The sequence below is a fragment of the Eucalyptus grandis genome, chromosome 9, assembly GCF_016545825.1.
Source record: "Eucalyptus grandis isolate ANBG69807.140 chromosome 9, ASM1654582v1, whole genome shotgun sequence".
Lineage (NCBI taxonomy): Eukaryota > Viridiplantae > Streptophyta > Magnoliopsida > Myrtales > Myrtaceae > Eucalyptus > Eucalyptus grandis.
Window position 1 is genome coordinate 37,346,697 of NC_052620.1, and position 18,980 is coordinate 37,365,676.

General features: G+C 40.5%; 2 protein-coding genes across 4 annotated transcripts in view; one reads left to right on the plus strand and one right to left on the minus strand.

Moving 5' to 3' along the window:
• The first annotated feature begins 1,360 nt into the window (after positions 1-1,360).
• On the plus strand, positions 1,361-3,076 carry LOC104419661 (ESF1 homolog). Of its 2 annotated transcripts, none has more exons than XM_010031383.3 (3): positions 1,361-1,550; positions 1,716-2,161; positions 2,268-3,076. In XM_010031383.3, exons 1-3 carry the CDS (start codon positions 1,475-1,477, stop codon positions 2,853-2,855), a joined length of 1,110 nt encoding a protein of 369 aa, XP_010029685.1. In that variant the 5' UTR covers positions 1,361-1,474; the 3' UTR covers positions 2,856-3,076. The 2 variants fall into 2 exon arrangements, with proteins under 2 accessions (XP_010029685.1, XP_010029686.1); XM_010031384.3 differs by having other exon boundaries at positions 2,271-3,076.
• Positions 3,077-3,619: 543 nt separating this feature from the next.
• LOC104419662 (transformation/transcription domain-associated protein) overlaps positions 3,620-18,980 on the minus strand; it is a 31,359-nt gene continuing 15,998 nt past the window's right edge. Inside the window, exons 14-36 of one of the 2 annotated variants that reach the window (XM_010031386.3) lie at positions 17,013-18,011; positions 16,611-16,946; positions 15,863-16,121; positions 15,533-15,755; positions 15,068-15,461; positions 14,247-14,396; positions 13,929-14,150; positions 13,571-13,792; positions 12,718-13,371; positions 11,939-12,199; positions 11,463-11,810; positions 10,307-10,719; positions 9,808-10,234; positions 8,059-9,360; positions 7,472-7,732; positions 7,100-7,390; positions 6,551-7,021; positions 5,835-6,266; positions 5,385-5,663; positions 4,590-5,141; positions 4,303-4,512; positions 4,017-4,172; positions 3,620-3,743 (exon numbers count right to left, since the gene is read on the minus strand). In XM_010031386.3, the coding sequence (XP_010029688.2) occupies positions 4,053-4,172; positions 4,303-4,512; positions 4,590-5,141; positions 5,385-5,663; positions 5,835-6,266; positions 6,551-7,021; positions 7,100-7,390; positions 7,472-7,732; positions 8,059-9,360; positions 9,808-10,234; positions 10,307-10,719; positions 11,463-11,810; positions 11,939-12,199; positions 12,718-13,371; positions 13,571-13,792; positions 13,929-14,150; positions 14,247-14,396; positions 15,068-15,461; positions 15,533-15,755; positions 15,863-16,121; positions 16,611-16,946; positions 17,013-18,011 (8,826 nt within the window). In that variant the 3' untranslated portion in view covers positions 3,620-3,743; positions 4,017-4,052. Of the gene's footprint in view, positions 3,744-3,840; positions 4,173-4,302; positions 4,513-4,589; positions 5,142-5,384; positions 5,664-5,834; positions 6,267-6,550; positions 7,022-7,099; positions 7,391-7,471; positions 7,733-8,058; positions 9,361-9,807; positions 10,235-10,306; positions 10,720-11,462; positions 11,811-11,938; positions 12,200-12,717; positions 13,372-13,570; positions 13,793-13,928; positions 14,151-14,246; positions 14,397-15,067; positions 15,462-15,532; positions 15,756-15,862; positions 16,122-16,610; positions 16,947-17,012; positions 18,012-18,980 lie in introns of those variants that run through there. The other variant, XM_010031385.3, reaches the window with a different exon arrangement.

Genomic DNA, 18,980 nt, shown 5'->3' on the forward strand with positions numbered 1-18,980 from the left:
ATTTCTAGAGTCAAAGGAAAAGGGAGAGCATTTTAAACTTGGTCAAGGGAATCTGACCTATCCATTGGTCAACGCCACCGCAGCATGTGCTGGCCTTTCATAGGTCCTTGGAATAGCAAGAGTAAATTTGAATCAACAAAGAAAAAGTAATCTCACCCACAACGACGATTTTATCCTGAGCCAATCCCTTTCTACCAATCAAGTTCGGTTTTTTTACCCTCTACGATAATCGACTTGTGATGTTCACGTATTTTAAGGGTCATAGTTAACAAATGCCTCTACAACGCTAGTCAAGTTAATTAGAAGTAGAAATAAAAATTTCCTAGATATCTTATAAAATGAAAAAAGTTACTTATTTCAAAAAAAACTGAACGACTCCTTCCCATTTTTATTTTCTTTAAACCTATGAACATGTCATGCTTTATCTCTTCCAAGAATTCTCAAGCTTATCAAACTAATTTATTGGAAATTGCAATTTCATCAATTTACGAGGTTTGCAATATAAGTTACCGTGTGTATGGGCCCACTTAATATTTAAATTCACATTTCTTCTTTCTGAGCGGGGGATTATATTGAAACTACGACAGAATTCTACAAATTCTGACCATGATTTTATTTAATTTTTTGTATTTTTTATCTTAATAATGTCCATGAAAATTTCGAGGATCTATCATATTATTTTTCTTCTTTCTCGGGGTGATCTTTGAGCTCTGATCTAAAGTCCAAAATATTGAGAATATGTGAGTAAGGATTGGAAAACTCATAGAGTAAGTTGTACCTTAGATTCAGTTCCATCATTATGAAAAAAAATTCGATTATTATGTCAATTGTATTATCGTCCATCATAATGAAAATTTCACATGACTTGAGAAATCACGATATCCACCTTTATTTGAAAAACTTAAATATCGAATAAAGAAAGAAAAAAGAGGATATGATGAAATGCTTTCAATGTCGAAAGTTGTATCTCGTATTCTACCGGCAGAAAAAGATTGTCACATCATCATTAAACCATCAAATGTACGATGAAAAAAAAAAAGAGAATTTTTTTCCAAACTAATGACAAAATCATCCGTAAAAGGCTTTTATTTCCCCTCTCTGGAAATTTTTCTTTTTCCCTGTCCAGATTTCGCAGTGGAGGACACGCGGCGGAGTCCAATTGGCCGATGCGGCCCCTCGGGGGAGGGATACGTTCAAAAAAAAAAAAAAAAACGATGGAAAAAGCCCAACGGCTAGTTTTTTTTTTTTGGGTACAGGAAGTGGGCATACGCTCTAACGGTCACCTAATACCTTCTGAAAACGCCGTTCCCCCTCTTCCTTTTTAAACCCTCCCACCTTTCCCTCTCCTCACATCCTCTCTCTCTCTAGCTCTCTCTCTCTCTCTCTCTCTCTCTCTCTCTCTCTTAGACGCACGGAGGAGACTCGCATTCGTTCGCATTCGTTCTTGATTCGAAGCTTCTTCGGCGCGACTTCAATGGAGACCCCTTCGTCGAACAGGAGAGTCACGAGGTCTCAAACCGCCACCAGCAACGGCAAGAACCTTCCAATGAGTGAGTCTCTCTCTCTCTCTTCGCTTCAGAATCGAAACTTTTCGGTATCTTGTATGGCGTCGTCGTTTCTGTCGTGATTAGAATCGTGGGTGTTCCGTTGTGATTAGAATCGTGGTTTTGTGTTTTGAGACCGGTCGTGATGATAAGAGTTCGATGAAATTTCAGGGAAGTTGGAAGATTCTGATTTGAGGCAGAGGACCAATGAGAAGCAGCAGCAGCAAGATCGGTCCGCGCTCATCGACATAACCAACGATTCTCCCATCGTCGGGGTCGCGGCCGGGAACAGCTTGCGGACCCCGTCCTCGTTGATTGCGAATAAGAGGAGCAACAGAGCCAAGAGCACCCCTGGCTCTGGGGAGGCGCTGTTGAGGGGTCAGGTCAAGATCCTACTGCAGAAAGTAGAGGAGGAGGCCGTGCTTTCGAGGGCTTCTATGGAAAACAGGCCATTGGTTCGCCTTCAAGGGTTGGTTAACAACTCCCCAGTGGGGCTTCTTGCGCCAACTCCGGCGAACACGCCGCAGGTGCTGAGTCTATCAGATGATGGAAGCATGAACAGTGGCTCGGTGTCCTCAATTGCTTTGATCAATGTTGAAGAGCAGCTAATTTCTCAGGTCTGACTATAATTATTCAAGTTTATGTTGATTTGTATTGTTGTTGGAGTATTAAGATTGTGACTCCTCACACTTGGCTTATTGGGCTCCTTATTGATGCATTCAGCAGGTGGTAAGTGACATCTTTGATGGAAAGGAGCAAGAGAGTCTTGAGTCGCAAAAGAGCATCATAACTCGGTCTCTGCTGTCGGATTTCTATGAGAAATCCGAACTTTCTGACTCGTCTGAATGCACGTCTGTGCTCACCTGCCTAGGAGGACCAGAAGGAGAGAGTGGATCCAAAGAGAAGTCATCGACCGCAACAGACGATGACAGTGCCTCTGTTTGGTCCATTCAGGTCAATGCAAGCGCCCATGGCGAAGATGAAGATGATGAGGATGCACTCATCGAAGAAGAAGGAGGCGAGGAGGAGGAGGAGGAGGCGGAGGAAGACGAATACGAAGAAGAGGATGGATCTCTCGTGGATGAACTGTGTCAAGGAATGAGCAAAATGTGGGTGAACGGCGAGAAGATGCCGGAATTCGCAGGAAGCCACACCAGGTTTGTCTACAACAGCGATGATGAAATTGTCGGAGAAGAAGAGGAGGGAAGCGGCTGCAAGGGCGATGTCTCGCCGGGCATCGTGCGGTTGAAGGGACTGCCGACACCAAGAGGAAAGCACATGCGTTTTGCCGAGGAAGAAAATGCAGATTGATAGAGTGGTGATTTGATGACACACAGACAGACACACACCCTTTTGCCGTTTTTACTGGTTTTTCTTTTTTTCTCTTGGGAAGAATTGGTTGGATGATGATGTTTACTGGTTATTTCATCAAGTAGATGAAAAGTGTGAGGAAATATGTGGTGGTGGTGATGTCCAGAAACTATTGTTTCTTCGAATAAATCAATCGAAATTTTGTTATATTTCCTTTCGAATGATGGTTGGGCCGCTTGCTCCAATGTCGTCATAGATTTCCCGCAAATATACTTTTCCTCGAATCACTTCAGAAATGTAAGAATTCCGGAACAAATTTTATGAGCCTTTTTTATCTCTTTTGTAAAACGAACCTTGCACGTGCCGTAGGCATCCGAAGAATCCGGAAGAACTATATGAGGAGTTGCTGCCATTCAAGTTTCAACCAGCAAAAATGGAGCAAAAACAAAACAAACCGAGTAATTATCGAAAAAGGGTCATTTGGAGGAGATGAAGGGCATCAAAGAAAAGACCAACCTCACCGCCATCCTCGAGTAATTATCGTTTTGCTGATTTCCTACCTCAGCATTTTCATATTCTTCGTTCATGGGCATTGAACAACCGAGTCCCAAAATCGACAATGATAGTGATTGTTTTATTCACAAAAATGGCACTTCAATGACCCGATGAAAAATTTAACATTAAAATGAACGTCCCACGAGCTTTATGATTCTTCTACCAAGGAAAGAGTCAAAAACATCCCTACCCCCATCCACGACTTGGCATTATCAAATTAGAGCTCATAATGGTATCGAACATTAATATCAAACCTCGGCTACAAGGATTGTGCATACTGATCAACACTATTTACAGCCTATATTGCTAATCGCCTCTGCCCCTATGGTTGATGTAGAGTCTTAGTTTCTCCATTATGTTAGCTACAACTCGAAATGAACGTCCCACGAGCATTATGATACTCAATAGTATCATTCTTCTGCCAAGTAAAGAGTCAAAAACATCCCTACCCCCATCCACGACTTTGCATTATCAAATTAGAGCTCATAATGGTATCAAACATTAATATCAAACCTCGGCTACAAGGATTGTGCATACTGATCAACACTATCTATACAACATAATTTACAGCCTATATTGCTAATCGCCTCTGCCCCTATGGTTGATGTACAGTCTTAGTTTCTCCATTATGTTAGCTACAACTCAAAACCACGGATGCCACGTTGGATCCATCATACACAAGTTCCTCGGAGTCAAGGCAGCTTCAACCAGTTCGGTGACACCCCTTTGCACCGATTGAGGTGGATCCATTGGATTCTCATCCTGAAAGTGGAACACGGAGGAAACGGCTCATGATCATTGCCAGAACATTATAGATGCCAAATTCGAATCAAATGATCAGCCAAAAGATACATATTATCTCTTTATTTTACGTTGCTGGCCAAATAGTTACCTCTTCAGAGTATGACTGTGGCGCAATTCCGTTGATCCGGTTAATAACATTCTCAACATTGGTAGTGACCTTGAGTTTAAACTCAACTGGGTTGAAGCTACCACTGGCAGCAAACGATGCCAGGGGTATGCCGAGGGGTCTTCTCCAAGACCAAGATAGCAGCTCATCACGGAAGAACATTGCTAATTGATGCCATAAGTGCTGAGTTTGCTGCAAAATATTACATGTCTAAGTCAACCATGGTGCCTCCAACATAAATCACCATCCATTATTCAATTAAAACTCACCTTAGGTGATATCACAGCCTGTGCTGCAGCGCACATTGCAGAAACGATGAGACCTTCGACGCCAAAGTTGGAGAAGAAGGCCTGCATATTCCTCGTCAAACGGAAAGGCACAGGCTCACTGAAGTCGATCATCCCGTTTGCATCGTAGGCTGGATGAAAATCAGTCTGAAATATTTTCCCCGTGTTTTTAGCAAACAGAATCTTATTGGGAGACCTCCCCCCAATTTGTAGCATGAAGGACATGAAACTTGAAAGGGCCAGCTGGACCGCAAATTGCTTTTTGAAGGCCCACATATGATTGCCATTCAGCAGAGTTTTGTACATGTACTGAGAAAAGATGTTGTCATTTACAACATTTTTCATTATATCATTATAAGCCTGAAGTCGCAGATCTACAACAGCTTCCGGAGATACTTGGCCAGATATCGCTTGGTTTAACTGCTCTTTGAAATAGGTAATAGGGAGATCAGCTTCTCTGTCATTCCTTGCACAATGGTTCTCATAAACCTCAAGAAAGGTGTTATACATCAAATCATCTTCTACCATTCGGACCTGTTCAGGCAGTTAATCAGTCAGAATCAATATTTTCCACTGATTTATGTGGACAAGAACTAAACCACCACGACAGAGAGAAATTGATTAGTAAGTTTTTAGATTTAGGACACGGATGATGTAAAATTCCAGGAGATACAAAGGTGAAAATCGAAGGCATGCAAAAATTTCCTTTCTGCATGACATGCACAAGGGTATAGAAAAGAACAAACAAGTGACATCTCCGGAAAGTAGTGTCCTCACCTGGGACCAGACAGGAATGATGATGGGCGTGTGAATGTATATGTGGCGTCTTCTTGACTCCTTATGCTTATCAAACATCTGGTTCATCACGCGGAAAAGCTGAAGAATGCGCTCATCACTTCTAGCATTAGGAGTTAAAGATGTCTGAACAATAAAATGCCTTTGTGAGCCATCGGACCCTATCAAAGTCAAACGCCGGAAACTGCTTCCATGCCTTCGCACAGTCGGAATATCAGCTCCAACTCTGTCTAACTTGACGGTGTGATCGGGAGCAATTTCCTGCAATACAGAATTTAAAAGTGTAGCACACAACACCTTAAAAATAGTGGAGACAGACACGATCAAGCATTAGGGATCATGAATAGAGATCATTCTACTAAGCGAGCTTCTACAACGGATGCTGTTCTCGTTTGAGAAAGCATACACCAAGCTGACACATTTGGGATTTACCTGATCACTGAAATACTGCCCCGGAACCTCAACATCAACGACATGGAAATCGCGCAAGACCCTGCTTTCTTCTTCCAATTTCAAGACAGCCGGAAACCTATCCTCAACATTGCTCTGGAGAACGTTTTTCCAATGTTTCAGACGCTCAGTCAATTCCGCGAGGGTTGATGGGAAAGTAGCTGTGCTTTCTGGATCAAGGTCCCGCTCAAATTCTTGCTTGTACTCTCTCACAAATTCAACATGCTTATTCACAGCATCAGCTGAAAAGCAAGCCCTGCATACTCCAGAAAGCTCCTTCTTGAGTGACTGGGGAACCTCAGCAGTAGTGGCAGTCGGATACTTGTAGCAGCGATGGAGCAGTGCATTAACCACAGCAAGTAGCCTCTCTTCTGGCAAAGTAACAAACCTTGAACCAATCTCTGTGAGCAGAATCTGTACCCAAAGACAAAAACTTCATCAGAAAGCAACCCACTGCATTCAAAATGTGAAGTCAATGTAGACCAACTATTGTTTGATAAACTAGTAATAACAACAACGTCATCAGACAGATTAGGGGCACTCTTCTAATTTAAAAGGACCTAGCTGAGAAGCTAAAGCACTAATCTAAGTCCATCCTCCAGCTTGAGCACCATAAGATTTAACATTTGCATTCTAGCACGTAACCAGAGAGAGAGAGATATATATATATATATATATATGTCAAAAAAAGGCATCACCTCAAGCTCACTGGCAAGATTAGTGTGCTTGCTTCTAAGAGCCTCCATTATGTCTTTTGCAGCATCAAATGCACTGGCAGCAGAAGCTACCAAACCCAAAGTGCTGTTACGCCTGAAAACAGTCTGACTACCATCATTTATATTTGAAGAACCTTGGTGCATAGGTTGGTCGTTTCCAATGTGAATGCTGCTTTCATTTACTGCAGATCTTTCAGATTCTTGTGGATGATTTCCACCTTCATGAGGTCCAACTCCACTTGATTGAGGACCTTGATGGACTTGATTTTCTGAGGCTAAGGTACTCCCACCATGGCTCTGAACCCGAGCATGTCCATCAACCAAACCAAGAGAACCAGCACTAGCCCCAGAGGCATTTTGCTGCATTCTTTGTATTGCCATTCGACTCATTTCAGATTTATTGGCCACATCACGCCTCTCCAGTAAATATGTACGAAGCCAGTAGTAAAGAGCCTGAGATAAAAAAAAAACAAGGTTAATAATGAGCTAAAACAGTACATTCACACATTCATGATAAAAAGCAATATTAACCTGTGGATAGACTGTGGCAATCTTTAGCAAGACAAGTTTGCAATGAGATGCTTCTGTCCTCTGCAAGGAGAGTAGCAGCTGTGGAATCCATGAAAGCCAAACCCAATGGGGAATTTGGTCCAAATACTTATCAAATGCCCTACCGACAGGCTCATTGGCAGTGTCAAAACTTAGGAGAAATAAAACACGAGCCAAATGACTTCGAGAGTTGGACACACCAAACCTGATACCCTGAAGAAAGCAACTGACTGCATACTCAAGCCAGATTTCATCATGAGTCTCTTTGTAAGCCTGTAAAAGTAGATGCTAGGTCACCACTGTTCCAAGCTGTGAGCATAATAAGGCATGCAAAATAAACAGAAGGATTAATACCATGTCACAATAATTTCCCCAACTTATCCATCCTTTGGGCAGATTTTTGAAGAGGGTGATGGCATTGGAATATGCAATGTTAGCACCTTCAGAGTCATTTAGCTTTAACATAAAATCTCCCTTGAGACGAAAGATTTCAGCTTTATGTTTTGGAGAAAAATACTCCAGATTGGTACTGTTTATCAAATTAAGACCACTAGTGAGCTCTCCCTTCATCTCCAGATAAGCTTTTGCCTGTTCTCTTATCTTAACAAATGCCTCCTGAAAAGATAACATTTACCACAGATATTATCTGTTAGCTTCATTTCAACGGTAGGACAGAAGCAGAAAACGAGACTCTGTATGACACAAACTGCAGAGAATCACCAGCTCACAATACACAATTTTATATACATACACATATCGGGGGTGTGTGTGTTGCTCTTTATTCGCGAGAAAAATAGTCTATAAAACCATTGATCTAGCTCCTGGAAAGATTAAGATGTTTCAAGAGCCAACAGCTACAAAATTGTGAGGTACGAGTTACCATCACTGAGAGAGGGGAAAAAAAGGCAAGTTGTTTGCTACTTCATGAGACTGGTACATACCTGAACTTCCATGGTTGAATGGCCATACATCTTTTCAAGTATTACATTGACGCAAACATCGTAAAGTCCTTGCTTACGAGCTATGTGAGCAAGTTTATTGACATTCCATGCTTTGTCACGATAGCCAAGGTGATGGAGTTGAGAATTTGTGGTGCCAAAATCCTTAAATGCATCTATTACAACATTATACATTTCATTCCTCCACTGAAGCAGGTCATACCAAATAGACATGTTATCCCATTCATTCGGTGTTCGTAGTCTCCAGGTCTCCAAAATGTCTTTCAAATCTGCATACATATTACCATGTGCTCCAACAACAGGATTTCCAGGATGCTTGTTTCCATTAGCAATGTCCACATAAATTCTGGCAGACTCCTGAACTTCAACTAGCTGCTGAAATTGCTGAAGAAGAGGAATCCTTGCATGAACAGACATTTCAGGCAACTGCCACCACTGTTCTAATGCAAGATCAACCCCCTTCGCCACAATGTTTTCAGCATCTTGCACACCATTTGTATTTTTCTCATGAAGAGCAAAAAATGCTTGAATTAGACGAAGTTTCGGAGTTTCCTCAACTTGCGCTTTAGGAATTACTTGATCCTTCAAGTATGCCCAATCAGGTAACTTCCAAAGACTGTCAAGAAGTATGTCATAGTTCTCAACACTCTTGCCAAAGTCCACCAATGCATCCCACTGACTAAGCTGGGTACCACAGTAAAGCCATTGCTCTTCCCAGAGGCACATTTCTGCCTTTGGCACTGTGTTATTGTAAGTACCTTGAGTAGCCTTAACCATTGCTTGATAAAACAGGCTTTGAGCACGCTGCCAATATCCATGTTGAACCAGTGATAGCCCTGCCTTGGTCTCTGCAGTAACCGACTTTTTCTTCCACAAACCACACCTCATATCTTCCTCATTGAGCAATCGATAAAGCTCCGCCAAAGATTCAGAGCATTTTGTCTCATTCATGAACAACACAACATGACTTTCAAGCAGAGCCAATGCAATATGCCATGCATTATATGTTTTTCCAATATATTTTATTAGCTCGCTAGGCATGCGAGGTTGAGGGTGGCTTAACTGAAGACCCTCCAAAAGTGCTTGCACAACATTTGGTCTGTTTGCTTGCTGCTTTTTATGATAATCCTTCGAGAGTAGAGTAATCATTGGTTTAGCCAGTGCTATCTGTTCATCCTTGAGCAAGGTGACCCAGACAATCGGAAACACCAGCACCCACAAATGGTATGCAACATTGGCATCAGTGTGGGCTAGCTCTCTAAGAGGCACAAGCAGATCAGCCACCTGCAAAAAGGAAAAAGCCAACCTTAACATACAATGTTTAATAAATACTGATAGTGTTGAAGATAGTGATCGAAAAATACTACAATCCGAACAAAAGAATAACAAATAAAGAAAAATTTCCAAGGTAATGGTGCAAAAAATATTCTAATTGATTTTTCTGTAAATACAAATGGATGCATTGAGAGAACTTGCCACACAGTATCTAGAACGTATGAAATTATAAGTGCATACAGCCACTCTCATGATGGTGATACTGCAGTCAATTAAACCACAAAAATTGAATAACCAGGGAAAGTGGGAGGAAGCATTACAAAGTGAACTCAACTGCTGACGTACGTATACACTTGCCATGTCTTCAGCAACAATATATAATTTTATGAGCATTAAATCAAAGGAAGCAGCTCTATGGCAACAACTTTTATTCATAAAGAAAAAGGAAATAAGAACCTGAAGTTTGCTCATATCATTGAGAAACTTAGCATGCTTGAGAACAAGGCCTTCAAATGTTAGAGGAGCCTCATCAGGGCCCTCTGGCTGATCAATAACCTGTGCCTGTGGAAGTGAACCATCAGAAGAACCTGAAGACACTAGTGCTGGCACCCTGGCAGAATTTGAAGCGAGTGTAATAGGTTTATCCACTACTAATACTGCCAGAAGAAGATCAAGCCCTTGTTTGAGCCAGAAGACATCACCCAAAGCTTCCCAGTCCTGCAACTGGATAATGTATTGCAACCTTGCAAACAATGTTTTTGCAAGAGATGCATTATAAAGGGAAAAGAACTTATTCCTCATTTCAGGATCTGTTGCTCTTAGGCCAAGCATGTATTGTCTTTCTACCTTCTGAAACACCTCCTGCCGTAGGGGGAGTGGAAACCTGCAATGAATATATCCCATGTTAGATGCCAACCACAGAAAAGTAGAACTGACCACCAAATATGCGACTTACTTTGTCTCATCAGAACAGATTCCATAAAGAAGTTGAAGATATTTACTATCCCACTCTTCTAAGGCACTGGGGGGAAAGTTGTGCTTATCGACCAGAGAGAGCTTCTGAAGGAAATTAACTATTTCTTTTGGGGAGAGAAAAGCACATGATGAAGCAGTTGCACCAGGCTTGCTGAAGTCATCCTCAATCCACCCCTTGATTACATCAAGTATACCAAGTAGCACACTAGGATCAGCACCTTTCTCTGACAGTAAATTATTCAATGTCTGAATTATCGATCGTTTGCACTCAGGAACAAGCATGACCCTTTCAGTAATAAGTTTCAAAACAGACTTCAGATTTGTTACAACAGCCCCAACATCAGCACCTTGGCGTGAAGAAGTAACAGCAGAATCTGCATCGGTCCTCTGACCCTGTAAAGAAAAAGATGTTAAGAAGAGACATGACTCCAAAAAAAATCAAAACAAAGGAAAAAACCCAAAACAGCAAGGAATTTGCCTCATTTAAAATCAGAGAATCTGACAGCCACATTGAGAGAGCTATCACAAAGCAACAAATCCTAAGTGGAAGCCCATTTTTATACATTGCACAAGGGTGAAGACAATTGTAGTAATATCAGCAAAACAAGCCTTAAAACATGGTGCACTTTAACTCTCTCTCAACCATTTAAGAATGAAAACTACAAATCTGATATAGGTAGAATGTAATTCCAGGACTCTGGAACATCTTACAAACTAACACCTAATTAACAAAGAACCTTCAAACAGTTGGTATTCGCAACAACACAATGATCAGGCCCTGCAACAACCAATCAAAGACTTTACCACCTCAGTGGAATCTTCAACCTTAGGGTACTTATTCCTTACATAATTACAACCAAATATTTCATCCCCATCAAATTATTTTAGGCTTCAGATATTTTAAAAGGAAGATAAGAACCTAACCCCAAGTTGATACCCAGGAAATAACTCAACTCAACATCAGGAGCGGCTCACAGAATTTCAATGAGAAATCATTAAAAACAAAGAGAAGCCATCACATCACAAGACAATTATCAGCAGGAAGGAAAAACAAGTTCTTCAACACGGAATATGAGATCTAGAAATTGTGTACAGAAAAGTGTCAAAATGAACAGAAGAAACTATGAGAGGCATACCTGTCTTAAATGAGACCCTACAGATGAACCCATATCCCGCGCCAATTTTTGCAAAATACGAACTAAGATATGGGGATCAACAAAGTTTTTGTGCACTTGGGTTAATGTTTTAATGACAAGCAACACAAAGCTAATAGTATTTGCCGAGCCATCTTCAACAGATGCCTGGGAAGAAGTGACAGCATTAATATGCTTCTGTATCAGTTCATCGACCTTCGAATATAACATCTTCACATCTGGGGGCGTCGTAGCTGCATCCAATGGAAATGCAATAGAGACCATCTTGAATAGATTGCATAATGACTTCCCTGCGTCCAACATTTTGTACTTGAAACACGGCTCAAGAATCTGAAAAGTGGAAAAGAGAAACAAGAAATGAAAAGAACATTTAAGCACTCCAATACAAAAGTTCGTCACTCAACCTCTACAATTGATTTATAGAGAAATAGAATGGAAGAACAAAGCTTCGGACATACTTGTGAAATTTGATTGATGTTATTTCTGATGAACAAATGGGGCTGCTTCTCCAAGACCTTGTTCATGACATCTAAGCCTTGAGCCAGAGCAGTGGAAGGATCTTTTGACTGGGAAGGTTGAATACTACTCAGCAGCTTCTCTAAATAGTTAAATTTGACATTGGCATTTGGCCAAACTTCCAAAGCTTGTGAAAGGAGATCTAAAGCTTGTTTGTACATACTGCTTGCTTCCTTGTCCTTGGGCTCTATGACTAAAGCAACCTACATTGAAGAAGTAAAGCGTCAGTATGCAGTTATATGCAATATGGATGTGCAATACATTTTGCAGTGCCACAATTAGAATAAGATCTAATCTGTAGACAGTGACACTCTTAATATCAACTAGACAACCACAGCAAAGAGTGACCGCAACTCATAAGGCTTATGAGACACTGGCCAGATGGTCATTGTGGAGTAACTAACATTATCATGAAGCAAACTGCGCACCAGCCAAACCTTGTACTCATGAAATCAGTAAGATGGATAGTTCATAGTTCATACATTGAATGTCATGTGGCAACATATCAAGGTCAGCCAATTAGAGTTGATCAAGTCGAAACCTCCCTCCAACCCCAAAAAAAGAGAACAATAAAACATCATAAAGGAATTCGATACACCAATAGTCTCCTGACAGCTGAAGAAAGTGACAAGCAAATTTTGTGTTTACGTATAAAAATTTAAAAGTAGCTCTGCATTCTCAACAAACATTACGATCAAATTGCAGGCCAGATAGAACTCACCCTTATGAGAAAATTGATTATCATTTCTTCCATAGCTGCATTAGGCTTAAATTCTTCATCAGGCTGGCCACCAGACCCCGGAGTTTCAATATTAGGGATTGACGAGGGACCCCCTGGTGACATGACACAAAGTGACTGCAGACCAGGCTCAACTTTAACTCGCTTACTAGGGTCTTCAGAAAAAGTAGACCCATCTACAGAGCGCTTGGGATCAGCTCCAGCAGACAAATTACCAAACCCATCAGAATTTTGACCAGGGACATCAGCATCAGCAACTACTTTCATTTCATTTTGCCTTTGCCTTTCCCAACCAACCACCAATCCAGCAAGTTCAATGGCTAGACGCCTGTTTTCAGCCGTGGTATTGTATGGTAATCCAAGTCGACTGAGAGAGTTTACCATTTGAGGCACAAATTGAGCCCTGCAGCTGTAGAAGAGTTCTGAATGGCGTACAATGAGTTGAAATATATGAATTAGGTTAGGGACGGAGTGACCTTCCTCTACAAGAATCTTTTTTGTGTATCTTATCCAAATTGGCATACGCGAATCCCCAAGGGGTAACCTCCGCGGCAATGCAGGCATCAAAATGTCAAGTGCCTGCTTGACCAACATCTTGTTTTCTGGCTGGCATGTTCTAAGAAGTGCAACAAAAACCTGAAATTTACAACCATAGCTCTCAGAAATATTACCCTAGTTGACACATACATACACTTATTGATATACAGCTAAAGAATACACTGCCCCCTCAACAAAACAACATTCTGAACATGTTCAGAAGAGCCAGAAAGCTAAAACTTCAAAGAATTGAATATAATATAGTCTACTTTGATAGAGAATCCAGAAATAAAAGTACCTGGAGTATTATTTTTTCCGGTGCCTGATACGCCTCCAAGAAATGGCAAACATTGACAAATGCCCACTGCTTACTGGCACTCTCTTCACGTTTTAGATGATTCCAACCAAACTTGATAAGTTCTTTCCTGTGTTGGACAAGATCAATCTGGAGATATTTAAGAAGTAAAGTGGCAAGCTGCAGAAGCTCTATCCTTAATGGCTCATCATATTCGGCAGAAACCTGTAAAGCAAAGTAATGGAAATACAAATCAAACACAACCATCAACTTACTTCAGGTTTCATAAAACAGAAACTTCTGTGAAGATGGCATCGCAAGATCAAAGTGAACATTAAACCGACAAGGCACAAAATATCACCTCCTCTGGTGGATCAAGAAGCTTGTCAACAATGGTCTTTATGATGGCTTGATCAACTACGTCCCAACTCTGTTTATTTTGAAAAGCATGAGCGAGCATGGGTAGAATAAGCATTTGCATCACAATCACCAAATGATCATGATTAAGCTGCTTAGATTGAAAAAGGTTGAGAAAATGCAAGAGAATTGATTTTTTCATGCTGGGTTGGTAACCTTCTGCAACCTGGAAGGAGAGATGGAAGTCACTTAGTTTTGATCACTTGAAATAAGGTGAAAATGAGGCAATGGACATTAAGGAAGCTTGGAAAAATTGAGATACCTCAATAATGTAAAATTCCTTCAAGAAAGTGTAGTCTATACGACTATGATATAAGAAGATGGTGAGGATATCGAAGAGAACAGTTAATTCAGGTTTACCATGCCGTAAGTAATTTAGAAAGCACTTGACAAGCCATTTGCTTTCTTTCACCTGCACACCAATTTTTATTAATTTAGAATATGCAATGTTATACCTTGATACATGAACAAAAAGTAAAATAGCAAGCCATAGCTTCAAATGTAATAGCACTTAGAGAAAAACTTGGTAGGCTAAAGTTCAATCATCTAGAACTAACAAGGAAACATCAAAATCATGAGCTTCACCTGAAGAAAGTATATGGTCGTTCTAATTTGACAACAAGACCACTATGCACAGGGTATAATGCTAAGCTAACATAGTTCACACCAAAGGAACTTACAATAAATATTAGGCATAAAATAAGTGCTCAACTTCCATTATTTACAAGTTAAGACGGTACACAATCAGATATGATCCACATAAAAGTACTAAAGACAAAAGAACATAATCAATTTTAATCAAGAATGACCATAAAACAAGCATCAGAAGCATCTTAGTCAAGCAGCAAAGCCAGATCAATCAAGCAGCAAATATCACACGATCCATTATCGACAAATTATATAAAGCCAACAGGACATGGAATATTTTTAAAAAGTCTAAAAGAGACAAACATTGAACATCCATTTAGTAGCTGATGAATGAAATAAAAAATGTCATGACAATGCATGATGGAATTAGGCGGTATAAAAATGCCCTAGCCGCACACATCTGAAGTTTGAAGCACAGAGACATTGAAAAATTACTTGCACCAAGTCCAGCTCCTGTTCATTGCGCAACCGAGTTATTCTTGCAGGTGATTTCCAAAGACGTACAAGAGTCTCAAAGACAATAGCATTACTCTGCAGCCAGCCAGGTATCAACTTAACCATTGTTTTTACAAGAGCAAGGCCCTGAAAGTACCCATCTGAAGTTGCGGCAGAGTTGGATGAAGGCAAGCTAGAACTATCAGATGGAGGGACAGAAGAAAGGCCTTCATCACCCAAAGACATAGGAGTAGCAGTTGAAGATCCAGCAGTCACAGTAGCTTCAGGTTTGGGCATAAATGCAGGAAAAGCACTGGTGAGTATTTTATGTGGTGACTTAGCAAGTTCATCTCTCAATGGCTGTCCAGCATCTGATCGAACGATGTACATAAACCTGGATGAGAACCTCAATCAGTACTTAGTTCAGTATGCAATTGAAGTGTACTTTTATGCCCATATTCTTACCGCCTGAAGTATTTCGGTTGACTTAATCGAGCAAGAAAATAGTCTACAGCTTGCGTTGCATATTTATTCAGAAATTTCGTCAGTGGAAGTCGATATGGACTATTGATTTCACTATAAACTTGTCCCAAAGGAAGAGCACCTTCCAACTCAATTGTCAAGCTTACAAGTTCATCAAGGAACTTTGCAGCAGCATTTGGAAGCAGGTGAAAAAGTTCAATTATCGCTGCATACAAACAAAACAAAACAAGATATAAGATGAGAACTATAGTGCACATACACAGCACAGACAGTGCAGAATCAAAAACTTGTTCACTTCGATAGATGCTTTACCTGAAGCAATTTTTGGTTCTTCACCTGCCTTCCATGCTTTCTGGCTTTGTGCAAGTTTTTCAGGTTCCAGCCATTTCTTTAGGTGCTCTAACAACTTGCCACCCAAAGTTACGTTGAACCAGTTGGATAGGAGCTCAAGAAGCCGGGCCAATCCTTGCAAAAGAGGCATGCTAAGATTCTTGGTATGTGCTAAATTGACTAATATAGGCCTGAGGCTGCTTTGAAGAAGTTCTTTGGGCATCCTCTGCTGATTTATAACCTAAAAGAGAATGGTCACAAGCGACATATCAACCCCCAAATCCGAAACTTCATGAACTTAATTTGACACAACCAAAAGAAGAGAATTAAGATTAGGAATGTTTCTAGCAATTAACTAACACATGAAATTGTTTCCAAATCCTCAACCCTGTTCCGAAATTTACAATTGTTTAAGCATGATTGAAATTACCAATCAAGTAAAAGACAGAAATATGTCTTCCAGTTCTTTTGTGTTAAGATAATATGTTGTTTTCTAGCAGTATGCATCCTAAGAACAGTTGGAGTTGGTGCCCAAGTAGAAGTAGACAGGTGAATAAGGTTACAGATCCTCTCCAGATCACCATTTTATTATTTGCAAAGTTTTGAATCTACAGACCACTGTTTTAAACAATGGTATCTGGCTCATTGATTTTACAGCTAAACAGGCCCCATTTGAAGGCTACAAACTACAGTAAAGCAAATGACTTAATAAGAGGTATTGGGATAAAACCTGTCGAAGACCTTCCTTCGCAACTGCAACAATCTCAGGAGTTCTGCACGTCAAGGACTTGAAGAACATTGATATGATCTTAGCACGCAACTCTGAATGATTCGGAGTCTTAAAATCTGCCCAAGCCATTGTAGTACAGAGTAGCTCAATGCAAGCAGTTCTTAGTTTGTTCAATGATGTAGCAACCTTTGGGTTCATATACTTCACAACCCACACATTTTCATCAGCCTCAGCAGTTTGCAGAGCTTCTTGAAGAAAAGTGACTAGTTCTGGAGTCAACTTAAGAAGTGGAGGCCTCAAAGCTAGGCAGAAATTCAAAGCAGTGACCGTGCCAACCTATAGGGCAACAGTGGAGTAAGTACTAACCAGTTATGATAACTCTAACCATAAAACATTCCTTACCTGTTGATCAACGGTCTTTGATCGAAGTGGCCGCAATATGAGAGGCTGAAGCAAAGGTAGGTATAGTGGCTCAAGCAGCTCAGACACCTCACTACCTGTTCGACTAGCCAAAAGTGCTAAACACGTCTGCACATTTTTCCTCACAGTAATGGATGCATTGGAATTGAACAACTCTGAAGCAAGGAATTCAACTACCCCTTGAAAACTTTGCTTGCGTGTTTCACTGTTTGCTTCATCAACATTATTTACCACACGAAGAACCTGTGTAAGCACTTGACTTGTCTCTTCCTGCTCTTTGGTAGCATAAGCAGGAAGTCTTTTGAGAACATACACCAGGCCCCTCACAATTTTCACTTGGAAAAAGCACAACGTCTCAACAGTGACCTTACCAACTAAAGCACCAAGGCCCATCACACCTCCCATCTGTGCTTGCCACATATTTCCATAACAACAGTGCAAAAGACGGGGCAGAAGTTGCTCGAACACAGGGACCCTAACACTTGGTGGCGGTGAATATACAGGATTCATGGAGGGACTAGAGACAATCATAGGTGTGCTGGGGCCTCCTCTTGACATCAATGCATCAGAATGTTTTGAACGAGCAAGGAAAAGAAGCATTTCAGCAAATACATTTAAGGCACTAAGGGCAGCCTTTGCGTGAAACCTATTCTCATCCGCAAGCACATCAACTAAGGCGTCCAAAAATATTAAAGGGTCCAATTCTTTCAAATTGGAACTTCTATTTTTTGACCTTCCACTGACATTGGCACTTGATGAAAGAATAGGGCCGCCAACAGCAGTTGTTGTATTGGAGGTGTTGCTTGATGAATTCTCGACATGAAAGATCATTGCAAAATGACGACAAATATTAACAATGAAATCATCCTTTGAATCTACAAGGTCTGGTTCTGCACTGGCTGCAATAACAGTCATTAACAGCACCTTGAAAACAGATTTTTCAGCCATGAGTTGAGTCTTTGTCTTCACACCTAAATCTGCCTGCACAAATCAGTTATAAAAGTCAAGCAACTATAGCTTTTCTCAATAGGAGGGCATCAAATTTCAACCATTCAATATCAGGTCCAAATGAATCTTTCACTGACCCACAGCACATTAACAAACTTTACGCCAGTATGAAAGTTTCTCAAATTTTTAATACAATTTAAGCATAGTAAAGGTTAGGTTACATCAAGGATAGGAACTAATTCATTTGAAAAACAAACATAACCAGCAAACTCCAAAGATGCAGATCAAAGTCAGCATTAAAAAGGAATACAACTCACTGCCCAGAGGAAAAGTTTGGACACAGAGAAGTCCAGTTCAGCACATATCTGATCCATACAAACTCCACTAACTATGGGAAGTATTCCAGAAGTTATATCTAAAGTAACATCCCAGGACTGGATGATATAGCTGACTGGAGCACCTCTAAGAAAGTATATAAAGTATATAAAAGAGTAATAATCCTCAAATAGATTGGCCAGGGCAAGCCAGAATCAGTATCTGAGATAAATAATACCCAATCAAAAGGCATATGACCCAATAAAATAAAAATAAAAACTATTTATAACCTCTAAGAACATTGAAATATCACTAGAACCGTTTAATTCAAGCTGCCATCGTTATCCTGTCAAAGAACTTAAATGGCGGCAAATTATCATTATAAACCCACTACCTTAGAACTCAGACCAAGAGGAAAACAAAAGAAAACAATGGGGAATGGTGCTAAACTGAAGCTTTGGTGGCCAAAAAGACTTAACAGATATCAGACTGAAGCTTCGCGTAGAGGATAAGCTCTGTGATCATTTATCCCTTAAAAGAAGCATCAGTTCAAAGGAGATTCGCCAATTTGAGAGATAAGAGCCAAGCTGGTGTAGTAGAGAGAGAAGGTAGAGGAGAGGGAAAATGTCGGACAGAGAAAAAGTGTACAGATATTGATGGCCATCTTGGTCACTTAAAGTAAAAAGA

Bases quoted from the DNA above. Each gene is read 5' to 3' on its own strand.
- LOC104419661 (XM_010031383.3), top strand. From the start codon at position 1,475: ATGGAGACCCCTTCGTCGAACAGGAGAGTCACGAGGTCTCAAACCGCC. The intron at 1,551-1,715 runs GTGAGTCTCTCT...ATGAAATTTCAG, and splicing joins CGGCAAGAACCTTCCAATGA to GGAAGTTGGAAGATTCTGAT. The intron at 2,162-2,267 runs GTCTGACTATAA...TGATGCATTCAG, and splicing joins AAGAGCAGCTAATTTCTCAG to CAGGTGGTAAGTGACATCTT.